At 41.3% G+C, this 17,872-nt stretch overlaps 1 protein-coding gene across 10 annotated transcripts in view; it reads left to right on the forward strand.

Annotated features, from left to right (window-relative positions):
- DOCK9 (dedicator of cytokinesis 9) overlaps positions 1-17,872 on the forward strand; it is a 323,125-nt gene that overhangs the window by 68,017 nt on the left and 237,236 nt on the right. The window contains exon 1 of one of the 10 annotated variants that reach the window (XM_089679963.1): positions 17,117-17,439. The exons of 8 other annotated variants lie outside the window; for them this stretch is intronic. In XM_089679963.1, the coding sequence (XP_089536089.1) occupies positions 17,311-17,439 (129 nt within the window). In that variant the 5' untranslated portion in view covers positions 17,117-17,310. Of the gene's footprint in view, positions 1-17,116; positions 17,440-17,872 lie in introns of those variants that run through there. One more of the 10 variants, XM_089679971.1, reaches the window with a different exon arrangement.

The following is a 17,872-nucleotide window of genomic DNA, read 5'->3' on the forward strand; positions in this document are numbered from 1 at the left end:
GATTCATAAATGGGAAAGGTCATATTAAAGAGGTTGTAAATGCCATACATTTGTTACCTTAATGCATTCCCTGCATTTGGGTAAAAAATATATTGTGTTGTGTCGCCCCCTCACCTTTCTACTGTAAATGCTTACATGAGTCCTGTTTTGATTCAGTGCTGTGCCCACCTGCAGCCGCGCTCTCCTGTCTGTTTCCACACAGGACATGTAGGCAGACGTTGGCTCCTGCTGTCAATTGTATACTGGGTGGAGGGGGTGGGGCCAAGCTGTGCTGTGTGCATCTGTGGATATAGACAGCTCAGGTGTGCTACAGTAGGTAATGGCTTCCTATGATGGCACACAGAGAAGAGGAGCAGCCAAGAGCACTGGCAGTGGACCAAGAAGAGGAGGTTGTGTGCTTCTCTGTGTAATACCACCACGTAAATATGACATGCTGTTTTAGAAAAAAATGAAACTTTTAGAATCACTTTAACAAGCTTTTCTCCAGAACAGTATTTTTTTACACATGTAAAAATCTAAATTTTTGGCAATAAAATTCAACCCCCATGACAGAACATAATTATCTGTTTTCTGAAAGCAAAGGTCCTGTAGAATAAAAAGGTGATTGTTGCAAATGTTTGTGATTCGAAATGTATGCAACTGTTTATTAAATGCAGATTTTCAGAAAAAATATAATATGCAGTAGTGCAAAAATAATAGAATACCTGTTTTTGGTTAAAACATAAAAGATGAGGTTGCATTGAGTAAATAAATACTAAACATTCCATGTCTTAAAATTGCATGCGCCTGCGATATCGCCAAAAATTACCATACGCAACACTTTAAAAACTCATCAATTTAGAGTTAACTAGTCGCCCTTGTGCTAGAGTTCTTGTTTTCACTCTGACTTTTTCGGCGATATGTCACATGTGGTGCGACCACGGTTTACATAAGCGTGCACGTCCTGAGCTTGCATTTGTGTAGGTTTGTGGGGCAATGGGGGCTATGGCGATTTTTATTTTCATTTTTAAACCCTTTTTTTTGATTGCTATCATAGTGATAGCATTGGGCAAGTGACAGGTACTCTTTATGGAGATATTAAGATATTAGGGCTATTAAAGACCCCCAATGTCTCCCCTGCCTTTCACACCACCTAACCAAGCACAGATCAGCTTGGTTAGATGTCTCCTGGCTGTACTGTACTGGCCAGGAAAGGGTGCATCATAAATCGGAAGTGACATCACATCCGGTTTCACTGTTTGCATGTGAGAATGAGGCATGGATTTGCCATGGTCTCACAGCGCTCTCCCTCCTCTAGCATGGGTTGTGTTTCCGGGCTCCGTTAAGAGTGGGAGATCATGGGAACCACGGAGGGGGCGGGGTTGGGCACTACGCTGCCCGCTCTGTGAAAGTGATCGGCTGCTATGGAGCTGCCTCATCACTTTCAAGCCAGCTGAACAAAAAACACACAAGCTGATGGCTACTACTACAGCCACCAGCCTGTAATTAAAGGTTCACTCTTCGAACATATGTAGTATGTCCAAAGAGCTGAACTGGTTAAAAATGTATTATTCAATAGAATTTTTTTGAACCAGAGTTTGATTCGTTCCTGCAAACTCTTCCCTGAACCCCAGGTCCATACAAAGGTATTGCATATAGCAGGTAAGTATAACATGTTTACTATTAAATTAGTAAGTGTTTATAATCACTTTAAGTACATACACTGATCAGCCATAACTTTGACCGCTGACAGGTTAAGTGACTAACATTTATTATCTCGTTACAATGGCATCTGAAATTGGGAGGCATGCCATTGTAACGCATTGTCTCTGAAGTTGATGTTTTGAAAGCAGAAAAAAATGGGCACCACAGTTTGCTGTATATGGGACTCTGTAGCCGCCGACCAGTCAGAGATCCCATGCTAACCTGTATTCCCAACCAAAAGTGTCTACAATTGGCATGTGAGCATCAGAACTGGATCATGGAGCAAATGATGAAGGTGGCCTGGTCTGATTAATTCATTTGTGTTACTTACCTGAGGAAGAGGTGGTACCAGGATGCAGTATGGAAAGAAGACAAGCCGGTGGAGATAGTGTGATGCATCGGGCAATGTTCTGCTGTAAAACCTTGTCTACTGCAATTCATTTGGATGTTACTTGACACGTACCAACTACCTAAACATTGTTGCAGTATATGAAAACCATATTCCCTCATGGTAGTGACCTGCTTCAGCAGGATAATGTGCCCTGCCACACTGCAGAAAAGGTTCAAGAATAGTTTGAGGAACACATTAAGTTGGAGGTGTTGATTTGGCTTCTAAATTCTTCAGATTTCAATCCATTGAGCATCTTTAGGATGTGCTAGAAAAAAGTTCCAGTCCATGGAGGTCCTACCTTGCAATTAACAGGGCTTAAAGTATCTGCTACTGATGTATAGTAAGTCAAATTAATGATTTGGAAGGTATGTAGACTACCAGACCAAAGTGACAGCCAGGATAAAAGTATTTTAATAATTTCCCTTTAGGATTATTAAAGTATTATGATTTTCAAAGGTAGTTAGCAATGGAAGCCCCAAATTTGATATTTTAGAGCTGTATTAAGTGCAAAAGCTGAAAATGTAGAAGTCTCCAAACATTAGGTTGTGGCTGGTCCTGCAGTTTTAAGAGCTTCACACCTGTCATCCCTTTTGAACGGGCTTGTTTCACAGCACCACTTGCTTTGAGATGTCTGGGTCATGCTGGGTCAAGCTCACTGACAAATATTTCATTCTGACAAGACCCTGTACTGACACAGTCCAAGACGTAGCAACAGCAGGAGGTCAGACACTTCTTACTCATACACTGTTTTTGTAAGCCTTAGGAACGTTGAAGGGCTGGTTAGCAAAAGGTGACATAATTAACTTCGTTAGTCATTTCTAGAGGACTATCTCAATAAGACAAAACATACTTAGACAAATACAGATAACCGTATGTGTGCAGCATTTTCAAACGCTATCTTTCTGGTTGTTAAAGCGGAACTAAACCCCCCTATCCATCATGGACAGTGCCATTTTAGCCTCTATTTAGATTTGCTATCTCCACATGTACTGCACACGTGATCAGTTACAGTGAACATAAAAAGTCTACACACCCCTGTTAAAATGTCAGGTTTCTGTGATGTAAAAAAGAAACGAGACCAAGATAAAGCATTTGAGAACTTCTTCCAACTTTAATGTGACCTATAAAACTGTACAACTCAATTGAAAAACAAACTGAAATCTTTTTTGGCGGGGGGGGGAAGTTAACATATAAAAGTGTGCACACCCTCTCATAACTGGGGATGTAGCTGTGTTCAGAATTAGGCAATCACATTCCAAATCAAGATAAATAGGAGTCAGTACACACCTGCCATTATTTAAAGTGCCTCTGATTAACCCCCAATAAAGTTCAGCTGTTCTAGTAGGTCTTTCCTGACATTTTGTTAGTCGCATCCTGCAGCAAAAGCCATGGTTCGCAGAGAGCTTCCAAAGAATCAGAGAAATCTCATTGTTAAAAGGTATCAGTCAGGAGAAGAGGACAAAAGAATTTCTGAGGCATTAGATATACCGTGGAACACAGTGAAGACAGTCATCACCAAGTGGAGAAAATATGGTGCAACAGTGACATTACCAAGAACTAGACGTCCCTCCAAAATTGATGAAAAGACAAGAAGAAAACTGGTCTGGGAGGCTGCCAAGAGGCTTACAGCAACATTAAAGGAGCTGCAGGAATATCTGGCAAGTGCTGGCTGTGTAGTACATGTGACAACAATATTCTTCATATGTCTGGGCTTGAGTGGCAAGACAGAAGCCTTTTCTTATGCAGAAAAACATCCAAGCCCGGCTAAATTTTGCAAAAATTACATCTGAAGTCTCCCAAAAGCATGTGGGAAAATGTGTTCTGGTCTGATGAAACCAAGGTTGAACTTTCTGGCCATAATTCCAAAAGATATGTTTGGTGCAAAATCAACACTGCACATCACCAAAAAACACCATACCTACAGTGAAGCAAGCATGGTGGTGGCAGCATCATACTTTGGGGCTGTTTTTCTTCAGCTGGAACTGGGACCTTAGTCAAGATAGAGGGAATTATGAACAGTTCCAAATACCAGTCAATATTGACACAAAACCTTCAGGCTTCTGCTAGAAAGCTGAACATGAAGACAAATTTCACTTTTCAGCATGACAACGATCCAAAGCATACATCCAAATCAACAAAGAAATGGCTTCACCAGAAGAAGATTAAAGTTTTGGAATGGCACAGCCAGAGCCCAGGCCTGAATCTGATAGAAAATCTGTGGGGTGATCTGAAGAGGGCTGTGTACAGGAGATGCCCTCGCAATCTGACAGATTTGGAGTGTTTTTGCAAGGAAGAGTGGGCAAATATTACCAAGTCAAGATGTGCCATGCTGATAGACTCATACCCAAAAAGACTGAGTGCGGTATTAAAGTCAAAAGGTGCTTCAACAAAGTATTGGTTTAAGGGTGTGTACACTTATGCAATCATATTATTTGTTTTTTATTTTTACTTCCCTCCACATAAAAGGTGGAAAAAGTTCTGAAATGATTTATCTTTGTCTCTTTTTTTTTACATAACAGAAACCTGACATTTTAACGGGGAGGTGTAGACTTTTTATATCCACTGTATATCTGCGGTTTGAGGGCTTGAAAGATCAGAAGGGAATCAATATAAGCACATTGGTAGTTGTAACCGTTATTATGAGAGGCATGCCGTGAATTTCCCATATGCGGCACATGTGATAGTAGACAGAGTGTAAGTGAAAACATTGGTATGTTTAAGGATTTAATAACATTTACTGAATGTTTCTAACTGGAGTTTTCTTTGTAAAATCGTTATCAATGGTTTAGGTTCTCTTTAAATTAAATTTAGACTAAACTAATTATGTCTTTGTTTAGGAAAATATTCTCCTGAAAGTTGATATTTGTTGAGAATTTGTTCGCTTGGGGCCCATTCATATCGGGATGGTCAGTTGCATGGTGTTAAATGTATGCATGTTATGTTTCATGTTACGTGTTCAGATAAAGATGACTGTCAGGAAAGAGGAGCGCTTTTTTCTGGAGGATTGAAGGATAGGGTGAGTATAGCCTTTCTGTATGCCCCTGAGCAAAACCAGCTGAGTTCTCACAGCAGCTCTGACAGGGGTGGGCTGACAACTCATGGGGCCCCTGGGCAATAGGGGATCATGGGGCCCCGTGTCCTTGCCCACACTCAAAAAAGCCTATAAAAAAGGTACCAGGGGTATTTCATGTGGCCCCCTACTAACCCCGGGCTTTCGGGCAGTGCCTGAGTGCTCAAATGGTCAGTCTGCCCCTGCTCTCTGAGCAGAGAGGGGTGGCTGTTGGTCACTGCTCTCTGCTTTGCCCCAGCCCGGTACTCACTGACTGGCTCAGGCTCAGTGGTTTGCTGAGGGGCTGTGCCAGGTGCCGCTCCAGACTCTAGGGTGGATCACGACTTTAAATTCGGAATCTTTCCCTAGGCTGGACCAGCTTTTGATATTAGCCAACAGTGGGCTTTAGCCCGCTGTCAGCTTAAAACGGGTCACAGAAGTGCAGAACAAACTGCTCTCCTGTGATCCGCAGGAGAAGTACAGCCAAAAGAGCTTTTCTGTACTTCTCCTTTTAAAAACCATGGTAGTTTCTTAATAGCTGAACTCTGGCATGTATAAGAGACACAAATGAATGCAGCTGTGTCATAAAGTAGAAGGGATGATCTCTATTGCATACTTAATTCAGCGTGGACTAATGCAAACCTATATATCGCATACCTGGGGGCAGCCTGGGAAGCTGACAATCACTCTAGTAGTCTGCACTGGTTTAGGGCAGCAGGATTGTGCTGCAGACATCCCTGGTGCCAGCCTATCATTAGAAAATGCCAATCGGACTTGGTTTAGAAACATTGGATTGACGTATGATCCAAGCAAAAGCAGCAGCCTTGACTTCTTAGTCTGTCTACATGACATTTGTCAGTGTTTTTTTGTTTTGTTTTTTTTTGTTTTTTTCAGCCAGCAGGGAGATATTAACTGAAAAAGACTGCCATGATGTATATATATTTTATGATCTAAGTAACAGCAGTTTTTTTCCCCTAAAGCGTATCTTGCTCACTCCCACATCTGAAGACTTGTGGTCTCACCAGATTTGTAGTATCTTCCTAAGTACTGTAGAGAGATGTTGTGGAGTCACCACTATGCTGCTTTCTTTTTTCCTGTGGGTTTGCTGGTGAGGAAACTGTACCTGGGCACCCGCTTTGTGCATTCTTTGGATCTGTTATTTTTTTTTTTCACCTATTCTGCTGCTTTTTAATTATTCTTTTAATCAGTTTATCAGCTCACCAGTTATTAGTGGAGCACATCTGACACAGGTAAGCAGTGTCTGGCCCCTCTACCAAGATTTCTGCCACCACCCAGAGAAACAGTACAGAGTAGGGCATGGCAAGTTGTTTGTTCAAGTGGAACTTTACCCATAACAACTTGATAATAGATAATGTTCTTTAGCAAGGAACATACATTCCAAATTAATAATCATGCTACCAAAACTAGTGCCTGCTGTAAATTGCCTCCAGCATTGTTCCTGTTTCTTCTTGCTGGAGACTGCCATTTTGCGGATACCCTGAGCAGCAGTAAATCTTAAGGCTGTCAGTAGAATGGCTTCTACAAATTTGCTGAGAGTAGAGAACGACCAAGGCTTCCCAGAACAGGGTGAGACAGTGTATTACTGGATTTTAAGCAGCATAGGCACTTACCTTTGTTTTGCATAGCTATATCTGTAAAAGGAGCCAGTATGAAGTCCTCTTGCAGGACTTAAACAACTTTTAAAGTAGAACTTTAGTCAGAAATTTAACATTAGCTGAAGGCAATACTGATTACTTGCTCTTTGTAGCTTGCCAAAACAGTAGAACTTAGCCTCGTCACCAAGGTTTCAATATTCCCCAGTCATATAGGGGTTTAAAGAGAAGACTGGAAGATTTCAGAAGCAGTAGACTAGAGAGAAAAGATGACTACTGAAGAAAACTGCTTATTGAAAATTAGTAACAGGTTCCCTTTAAAATAATATACATTTATTATTGTGCATTGTAAAGATGTGATAAAAATAAGACCTTATTCTTAGCTATGTGGTCATTTTTCTGGCATCTAACTCCTAAACGTAAAGAAGAACTCCAGGTAAAATTCTTATTATCCTATGTAGTGGGCTGTGCCTGCACTGCATGGGTTAACTGCTCATTTTGTCCAGGAGCGCAAGGAAAAGCTATACTTGCCCTATCCTTCAGAAAATGGCATTCCCTCACATCCAGCGGTGGACTTATTACTGCTGTCCTCACGTTTAGAGCTTGTCTATGGGCGTGATGACGCCAGGAACAGTCCATTCACAAGACCGCTAGTGTGGGGGTAGAAGAGGTTGGGGACTGGTCCTTTTTGCTCAGAGGATCAGTGGATTAGCCAAGTTTATCTCCGCTCTGCAGTCTTCTAGACAAAAATAAGCAGTTAACCCATGCAGGGCAGGCACAGCCCCACTCCATGGGAAAATAAACATTTTGCCCGGAGTGCTTCTCAAATTCTTAACATGAACCCGTTCACAGTCTGGCCTGTAAATGTAAACCTAATCCTTTACCTTTTTATCTAACCCTTAAATATAAATATACCCTTAACCAGTAACCCTTAGGCTGGGTTCACACCTGAACGTGTTTTTTGCTTGTGTTTTTTGCACTCTTTTTGGATTGTTTCCGCTATGTGTGCCAAAATGCCCAAAAGGGGCTCCAATTCCTTTTTGGATTGGTTCATGGCACGGTTTCTTCTTTGTGCAACAATGCACAGCTACTACTCATGCTTCGGTTGCCATTAATAATTGGCACCTCATGCAGGGCATGCACTTGCAGCGTGTTTCTGAAATGTGTGGGAAAAGTTGCATTTTCTGTGCGCTTTCACACTTTCTGGAAACTCCAGGTGTGAATGGAGCCTTAGTTTGAAGCTATAATCAAAACCAAGATTCTAGGGCTTCATGTATACGAGCCTACCCTGATCGCCAGCCGCGGGAAAATGCAAATTGTGGTTGGCGGTCAAAACGTTCCTATCCTAAATGCAATTCTTCCGTGTTCAGGAGAGGGAGGTTTAGCCTCACCTAAACGTGGCAGATCCTAAACTCTGCTAAAAGCCTACGTGTACATGGACACATAGGCTTTTATGGAGTTGAGTTTAGGAGCTTTTAAAAAAGAAAACCGCTAAAAGCTTCTAAACTCAAGTTTAGGAGCTGCTCGTGTACATGAAACCTAAGGCTCCATGCATCCTGGCCGTTTTAATAACATTGGTAACATTAGCTGTGTAAAGTCACGTTAACTTGAGTTTTTTAGCATGTTTGCATTAGCGTTTAGCTGTGTTTTTCCGCGTTTGCGTTTTTTTTAGCATTTTTTTTTACATAAAAAAATTAATTTTTTCTTGCCAAAAAAAAGTCCAAAAATGCTGGTGTCTTGTTTTTATCGTGTTTTTCAACATTGGATAGTTTTTACAGCTAAAAAACTCTTATAGAAACCCACTATTTGTTTTTTCTTTTTTTCCAGCCAAAAAACACCCCTGCCAAAAAAACTTGATTACAGCCTGTGTGCATGGACACATACGATAACAACATGCTGGGGGGTTTACTGGCTGTAGGAAAAAACGTGAAAGGCCAAAAACAGCAGCTGTAAAAACGTCCCGTGTGCATGAGGACAGTGCTCCAAGTTATCTGTGGTCAAGTCCACAGCACTGGCCAAAACCTTCTGATCTACTGATATTTTTGACATTCATAAACCAGATAAATATTGCCTTCTGTAACAAATGAGTTTTGCCGTTTTGTTTAGTGATGGATGTGTCATCAATCATGTGGGCTATTGCTAAAAATAATTTCATTCTTGCCCACTTGAGCATGGAAGGTGGATGTGATTTGTCCCTTCCTGAGAAATGTTTACAATTTACACAAAGTGGGTACATGGATTGATCTTCTGCACTTGTCACAAGTCTTGCAATGCCTGGCTTCTGAATTAAATCTCTCTCTTCAAGTAGCAGACAATCATTTATCTGTTTTGCTGTGAGCTGTGGAGTTTTTCTGGTTCTTCTTGTGATAAGGAGACAAAACAAACCGCATAGTTCATGAGAGCTGATAAAATTCCTAGCACGATCCTTATCAGGCTGTTGCAGGCAATAGTGGCTGTATATCAAGAGAAATTCGTACTGTCTCCCTGGACAAGTATTTGGGTAACATGGAAGCTTGTGTGGATACCAGCACTCATACCATCATTAAAGTGTATGTAAACCAGAATCTTTTTTGATAGGGTAGGGAAGGATTAAAATTCCTATCAAGTTATACACTGCTCAAAAAAAATGAAAGGAACACCTTTTAATCAGAGTATAGCATCAAGTCAATTAAATTCCTGGGATATTGATCTGGTTAGTTAAGTAGCAGAGGGGGTTGTTAATCACTTTCAGCTGCTTTGGTGTTAATTACATTTACAACAGGTGCACTAGATGGGCATCAATGAAACGACCGCCAGAACAGGAATGGTTTTACAGGTGGATGCCACTGACATTTTTTTTCCCCTGCTCATCTTTTCTCTACAGGCTAGACAATGGCACCCTGACTGCCATTAGGCATTGGAATGAAATCCTTGGACCCATTGTCAGACCCTACACTGGTGCAGTGGGTCCTGGGCTCCTCCTGGTGCACGACAATGGCCAGCCTCATGTGGTGAGAATATGCAGACAGTTCCTGGAGGATGAAGGAATTGATACCATTGAATGGCTCCCACTCTCGCCTAACCTAAATCCAATAGAACACCTCTGGGATATCATGCTTCAGTCTATTTGACGCCGCCCGGTTGCAACTCAGACTGTCCAGGAGCTCAGTGATGCCCTGGTCCAGATCTGGGAGGAAAAACCCCAGGACACCATCCATTGTTTCATTAGGAACATGCCCCGATGTTGTCAGGCATGCATACAAGCACGTGGGGGCCATACAGACTACTGAGGACCATTTTGAGTTGCTGCAATGAAGTTTCATCAAAATAAACTAGCCTGTTGCATTATTTTTTCACTTTGATTTTCAGGGTGTCTTTGAATTCAGTCCTCTGCAGGTTGATAATTTTCATTTCCATCAAACGATGGGGAATCCTCACATTCCTAACACATTACCCAGTCCATATCAGTATAGATATCCAGCATGATATTTTTCTCCATTGAGATCTGATTTGTTTTCAGTGTTCCTTTTATTTTTTTGAGCAGTGTATTTTTCTGTGTTTCTCTAACGATATTTAAACTCAAAAACAAAAATTGAATATATTAAATCTTAGCAAGGTTTAGTGATGGGCAGCACATTGGCTAAATCGTTAGCACTTCTGCCTAGCAATATTTGGGTCGTTGGTTCAAATCCCAACCACAGCACCACCTGCCTGGAGTTTGCGTGTTCTCTCTGTGCCTGCGTGGGTTTCCTCTAGGTACTCTGGTTTCCTCCTACACTCCAAAGACATGCTGGTAGGTGTCTAAATTGCCTTGGTGTGTATAAATGTAAGTTAGAGAGCTTAGATTGTGTGCCCCTTGAGGGTTAGGGACTGATATGAATCTAAAATATATATGTAAAGCGCTGCGTAAATTGACGGTGCTATGTAAGTACCTGTAATAATAATAATGTGGAGTCTGTATTAGTTTTTTTTTTTCCTTAATTTTCATATTTTCACATGGTGATCAAGCCAGTAACACACTTCCCTCTACCATATCTATGGAGGAGCAGTGTAGCCACTCTTAGACCATAGCACTGGCAACCTGTAGAAGGGGTAGTGTTAGATTGATTAGAAGACTTTACATAAGTGACTAACAGTTTAAAGTATAACTACAGATAACCCTTTTTGAGCAGTTACAGCAATAGTTTTTTTCTTTTGGTATTAAGTTTTTAAGTAAAAATAAGCTGACCATTGTAAGCATCCCTGTCAGTGTTGAATGGTTTGCCTCAACCCTCTTACTTCCACTTTTGCTGGACAGTTTGGTCTGGTAAAGTGGTAGTTAACTATCTGTTAAAAAAAAACAAAAAAAAAAACAGCTGACAGGCAGAGTTTTTATAACAGAAGAGGCCCTAGAGGCATGTCTTTTCAGTCTCTTAATGAGACTTTACTACCACTTTAAAGGAAGTTGAAAAATAGACTTTCAGGATTGCCAGGCAAAAAAATAAGATCAAAACAAGTTTACAAAAGAAAACTAAAGCAGCCACCGCATCTAAGAATTGATGAGCTGCAATATCACATTTTTTTTTATGTTTGGATATACTTCAACATCCTGTCTTGGAAACGCAAAAGGGAATGCTAGGAAATCTCTCTAAAGCCAACAGAATTCCCCTTTGGAGCCTTGCCATAAGAACAGGTGTTCCAGCTAAAGGCACTCTTTATTTTCTCAAGTGACAGCTCCAAATGTTGGGATTTCTTACCAGTTTCTGTCAAGGTGACACTGGTCGCAAACAGAAGGTTGAATCTGCCTTCTGGGAACAAAAACTACAATAAAAACTTGACAGGGGGTCTAACCCTTCCCATTGTATACTTTTATATACGCTTTAAGTATGCAGTTCCATTAGCTTCTTTCACCAGCAGTGCGGGTTCTTACACTTATGCAGGCCATAGATGGGGAGAAAACCGGCCGATTTTTCTTTAAAAAAACTAAAAATCGGTCGTTCAATCGGCCGACATTACCAGGAACGGTAAAAAAAATCATCCGATTTTCATCCCGTCTATAGCCAGCAAAAAGTGTCTCTGCAGAGAGCTCCGCTATTTCTTTGACAGTTCTTTGACATTTATAGCAGCTGCAACATTGTATCTATTTGTATCCATTTCGGATACAGATGTTTTTATTCAGAAACAAATAGATACGTTGTTGCATCCGCTATAAATGTCAAAGAAATAGCGGAGCTCTCTGCAGGGACACTTTTTGCCGGACTGGAATTCTACTTCTTCCTCCTCCTCTTCCTCCTCCTCTTCTTCCTCTACTTCCTCCTCTACTTCCTCCTCTACTTCCTCTTCATCCTCTTCTTCTTCTTCTTGCTCTTCTTCTTCTTCTTGCTCCTCTTCTTCTTCTTCATCCTCCTCTTCTTCTTTTTCATCCTCCTCTTCTTCTTTTTCATCCTCCTCTTCTTCTTTTTCATCCTCCTCTTCTTCTTTTTCATCCTCCTCTTCTTCTTTTTCATCCTCCTCTTCTTCTTTTTCATCCTCCTCTTCTTCTTCTTTTTCTTCTTTTTGTCTTCCTCTTGCAGGTCATTGCTCATGCGCAGATTTTTTATCGGTAAAAAGATTGGCCGATTTGCCCATCATTGCCGCGAAAATCGGCTGATTGGCCGATTTTTTTTCAAACTTTACCGATAAAAAAAATCTGCCAAAATACCGAAAATCGGCCGACCTATTAACCCACTAACGATCCGAAAATCGGCCAATTTTATTTTCGGCCGAAAAAGCGGCCGATTTTCGACCCATCTATGGCCTGCATTAGTCTATGTTCACACCTAATCATTTTATGCAGTGTTTTGCAGAAACTCTGTACAGTCCATTTAACATGATTTCCTAGGGGACGTGTTCACACCTGTGCGTTTTTCGCCAAGTGCATTTTTTGGAAAGGGTCAGGGACTTTTTTTTTTTTTGCAGAAAAAAATGCAAGTGATCAAATAATGCAACGCAAAACGCAATGCAGAAACGGCTGAAATGCACCCAGCATAGGTGTGAACCTAGCCTTAGACTGGGTACACACTGTTTTGGCGTCGGAGTGCATTACCATGCGTTGTGGCTGACTGCAGAGCAGGTGTTACTTTCATGCACTCACACTGAATGTGAATGGAACAGAGTGAAGTGGCTCCTCACCTTAAAGTAAATTATCATGAAATCATCTCTTTACACACCCAGCATGGCATTTTGTATTGCAAGAGTAGGGCTTTTGTACTGCTGTGTTCAGCACATTTATTAAATGTCATCCAGATTTTCACACGTTTTGTTGATCTGCTAGTGCTGCACATGGTCACCATAGTGGAGCTCAAATATATATGCTGCTTCTGCATGTGCTTGCTTCCACCTATTATCACAATACAATCCAGTGTAGGAGCAGTCTGTTTGCAGTGCTATTCTGTTTATATTGCCATGTACCCATGATAGGATTACTTGAGCTGCTGTAGTGGGAGGGATTAGGCATCTCCATAATGCTGACAGCAGGGTGTGGTGCACCTTATTTGCAGTGTTTGGAATAGAAAATTATGAATATTCTTTTTAAGAAAGCGTAATAGTGTTACTAAACCCAGGACCCATTCACTATATCTGGTCTCCCACAGTACACAGAACATGGAAATGTAATTATTTTAGTAAATATAAACTTCTACCTTTTCTCATCAGCAGTTAGAGCACCGACTTCTATCAGTGTCCAGCAGAGCATGTTAAAGCTTGTAGGAGGAGTTTTCATCCTGCTCTAGGAGGATGCAGAACTCCCAAACTCTGTCTGGGCAGTGCTGATTGGCCCTGTGCTGATCATATGCACTATACCAAGAAAAAAACAAAACCTCTCTAGCAATACACACCAAACAGCATGTGCAGAGTGACTCCACATGATGTGTCTTATCAGGAGATAAGAAGGGGAGGATCAGAGAAGTCAGGATCAAACAGCTTTTTTACACAGTGCGCAGGATTAACCCCTTAGGTTCCACAGCGAGTATAACAAGCATGCTTTACTGCATATACAGACTGATTTTACTGTTGTGGGTTTAGTAACACTAACTTTGTGTTTAAAGTTCCGTTTTAGTGGGAAATGTCTGTTGTGCAGGAACCTAAAGGTACCTGCTATGTGCAGACAGTAAAATGTGTGCTCAGTTCAAGAGCTTCAGCTGCTGCTGCTATTACATACGTCCAATCTGAATACATCAGATATTGTGTTTCCTGTGAGTACTGAGGTTCCTCCTGCTGGCAGCTCCATCACTGCTGTGTACTGTGATGAGGAATTTTTCCTTTGCTCTGAAGGACTAATTTTCTGAACACTACATTTTCTGTTGTAGAGACTAGGGTTGATTTACTAAAACTGGAGAGTGCAAAATCTGGTGCAGCTGTGAATAGTAGCCAATCAGTGACTAACTTCAGCTTGTTCAATTAAGCGTTGACAAACATTCTGGAAGCAGATTGGTTTCTCTGCACAGCTGCACCAGATTTTGCACTCTCCAGTTTTAGTAAATCAACCGTACTGCCCAGATCCTGTACCTGTGTTACCTAATTTCTTTTTCATTCTATCCTCAACTCCCTTGTTCCAGGCAAATCATTAGGTTTTTCTGTGTATAGTTCATTCTCGTATGATGGATCCTTTCTCTCCAGGGTCTCCCCAGAGCTGCCCTTATGTGCATGCACTTGGATTATTCTATGTTCTTGGAGAGGCATTGCAGGCACAGATGGCCTTCTCTGTGAACAACCACATACCAGCTTTTAGATGGACTGCTGGTTTCTGTATAATTGCTCCTGCTTTTGTGATGTAACAGTTTGCTCTTCTCCACAGGAAGTTCGGGGAAGTGGCAGAGAATGATAGAGTGGAAGTTATAGAAAAAAAAATGTAGAAAATATGTTTCAGAACAAGCTTGGAAAAAAAAAAAATTATAATTGCTGCTACTAACACTGATCTAGAGGGGTGGATAAGTAATACTTGAGAGTTTAATACTACGTTAAGCAGGTAATTGTTCGTACATTCTAAAGAATTAAGGCCGAACTCTGGGCAAAATATGATTCCCATCCTCCTGTAACCCATCTTGCAAAGTGTTTTTTATTTTGTTTTACTTGTTGAAGATGGTTATATGTTATACTCTCCTAAGCCCACCACTGCCTCTTGCTGATTTAGTTTCTGACTGCAGGGACCACTAAACCAGCACCTTAGATGCACTTGAATCCCCCAGTCTCCTTCACTTCCCTTTGGCCTAACATTGGTCCTCTTCTGGATCCCGAGAGAACCCTGCCCCCAAGCAGCCTATAGGCATTGTCCGTTTCATGTAGGCAGAGGCATGGTGCTTTGCAGGAAGTAAACAGAAGAGAAGACTTAGTGCTGGAGTGTCAAGTGACTTAAAATGTAATGGCACTATAAAGGCAAAACTTTAGTTTTGGATAGAATGTAGATGGATTAGCACACCTGTCTGTTCCTCCGGTAGGGAGATTCAACCTTTGTCCTGTTTACTATTATCATTGAAAGTAAAAGAAAATCCCCAATTTTGGGTTGTCCCTAGAAAAGTAATGGAGGGGAAATCATCCAATGGGGACAATAGTTCTAGTGACCTGGGGTCCTCAAGGAATTCCCTTAATTTGTAGGGATTTCCTCTCCCTTCCTCTTTGGCTGTGGGACTGGAAGTGAAGGGAAATCTCTGCAATGGGATAGTGGGGGAAAAAAAATCTGTAAGGGGTTATAACTCAAAATGATAAAAAAAAGTTTTGCCTGGTAAAAAAAAAAGTTCTACTTTATGTTAAGTTAAAAGGGTTCTTTAGATTTTTTTTTTTTTTTCTTGATGACCATCAGTTGGAAGGTGGGTTGATATTTTAATGCTGGAGAATGGGCTTTAACCTCCCTGGCAGTATACCCGAGTGTAGCACGGTGTAAAGTTTCAGTACCACAAGCAGTAACCCCGAGCTACACTCGGGCTTACTATGTGGCGCTGCTCCGGGATCCCACAATCACTTACCTTGTTCTGCGCTCCCGCGATGTCCCTCCCGCAGTGTCCCCTGTAATGTTCTCCGGCAGATGCCAGCATCTGTCATCTGGGTTTCATCCCCTGCGAGCGTCGGGATATACGGGGACGGAACTGGCTGGAAATTTGAAAATGACAAAAAGTGACATTCACTAAAATAACATAGTATAACATTACTGTATCAAACCATTTCACATACATTTTGTCCCTAGTGCTTTGTCCTGTGCCCTGCATTTTTACCATTCTTTGTGCCTGGAAACCGAGAAACGTCCATGCCATCCAAAAAGCGTCCCTTTAGGTCAAAATCGGTTTTAGACCAGCTAGAGAACAGCGATAGTAATTCAGAACTACTTGCAGAATTGAGTGATAATGATTTGTGGGGAAATTCATCATCAGACACTGAAAACGATTTTGCGACTTTGCTCAGTGTTTTTGGTTTGATTATATTATTGAATTAAATTTATTATTACAATATTTTTTATGATTATTAAATTATAATTTATGATTTCGTGTTTCAAATTTTAACATACCCGGGATGTTTACTAGACTCTTGTTCGGACAGATTTCAGTGAGTTATTCCTAAAAATTACAAGCCTACAATAAAAAAATTGATATTTCCATGCAAAAAAATGTACCGCTTTGCGCACAGAAATATGGACATAATCAGACTGCTAGGGAGGTTAACCAACTCTTTTTGAATAAAATCAGATTGGATACAAAAATAGTGATTAGAAGGTAGATACAATTACACATGCTTTTCCAGGCAGAAAATGGTCATTTTAGACAATCTGTGTCTGTGATTGGACAGAAGACCTGATGGTGGTCGCTGTCTGGGAAGTTGGGTAGCAATCCACGCAGTTCTTTGCATTCTATTTCCTATTCATGGGGGTATAATAGTGATGGTGGTGTGTAAATAACTATTGGTCTTTGCACAGGTGCTCTGTATCTTTAACAGCCTGCTCAGCTAGCTGTGCAGTAAAGCAGTTTAATTGAATAAGTTAGTCTTGGCATGTCGGTGTTCCCTCCCTTCTGATTAGTACCAGATTACTAGGGTGTGCACTTTTCCCACAGAAAAGACTTTTGCTGCTCTGATATTCAGTCCGCACTGCCTGCCTGGGATAACAATGGAAGCTAATATACCTTGTTTCTTTTTAAAGTAGGTTTTACTCCTAAGAACTTCTAAAGAACAAAAGAGACAGTGCTCATTGTAGATCGTCTGAACACTCCTATTTATCCCATAAAACAAAAGCGTGCGTCCAGCTACGTAAGTAACTGAGCCGGCTGCTGTTAGGAGAACATCTGCTCCTTCCAGCCTGAGACACATTGCACCATGCACAGCACAGCACTTGTGGCTTGTTTTCCTTGTGTCATGAAAACAGATCCTCCTTTTCCAGCCTGGACAGTATTCCAGCCCCCTTCAGAGGCCGGCTCACAACTCTACTGCATTTCTCCCTAGAAAACACTTCAACTGTTTAATTTTCCTCTTTTTTTTCTGCTTTGAGAATGGGAGAGGCACTTCCCACTCCCTCGGCTATCTGACATGCTAGCGAATACTGGAAGGGATTGAAGAGTTTTTGGGACCTGTTACTGAGGTTGTGATCACAAGGCAAAATGCAGAGTAGGACAAACACTGGTAAAAGTGTGAAGAAGGAGCTGGTCATTGAGTCTCCTCAGCAGTATAAGGATGCTGTTGCAGCAGCTGAAGCAGAGTTGGAGGCAGAGAGTCCAGCACCAGAGCCGGTAAGGATTGAAGGGTACTCGTTTGTCTTTACTAATTAGCCCACTTGTGCAGCAGGTTGTCACTTGTTTAGAGCCTCACCTAAGCTTGCCAACCTTTATAGAATCATAATGTCAGTAACTGTTCTGGCTGTAAAGCTGGCCATACAGGTATCTTTTGTTCAGCCTGCAGGAAAGAAGTCAAACGGATTCCTCCTTCGATGGTAAATGGAGGAATTAAAGAATCCCTCTGCCTGCAATTTTATTCTGACAACCAGTACCCATGGCTGTCAGAATACCCAAAGAGTGACTTCATCTGATCACTGTTTGTCCAAAAATTTTCCACCTGCGCCCTTTAACAAGTTAATTGAACATAATCTGGGTAGTGTCGACAGGGTCATCCACAGCTTAAATTTCAGCCAATTCAGCAGGAATCTGATGACATTTGAGCTGTGTA

This window comes from Staurois parvus, unplaced genomic scaffold, assembly GCF_062004578.1.
Source record: "Staurois parvus isolate SC_StPar_1 unplaced genomic scaffold, SC_StPar_1.0 ptg000233l, whole genome shotgun sequence".
NCBI lineage: Eukaryota > Metazoa > Chordata > Amphibia > Anura > Ranidae > Staurois > Staurois parvus.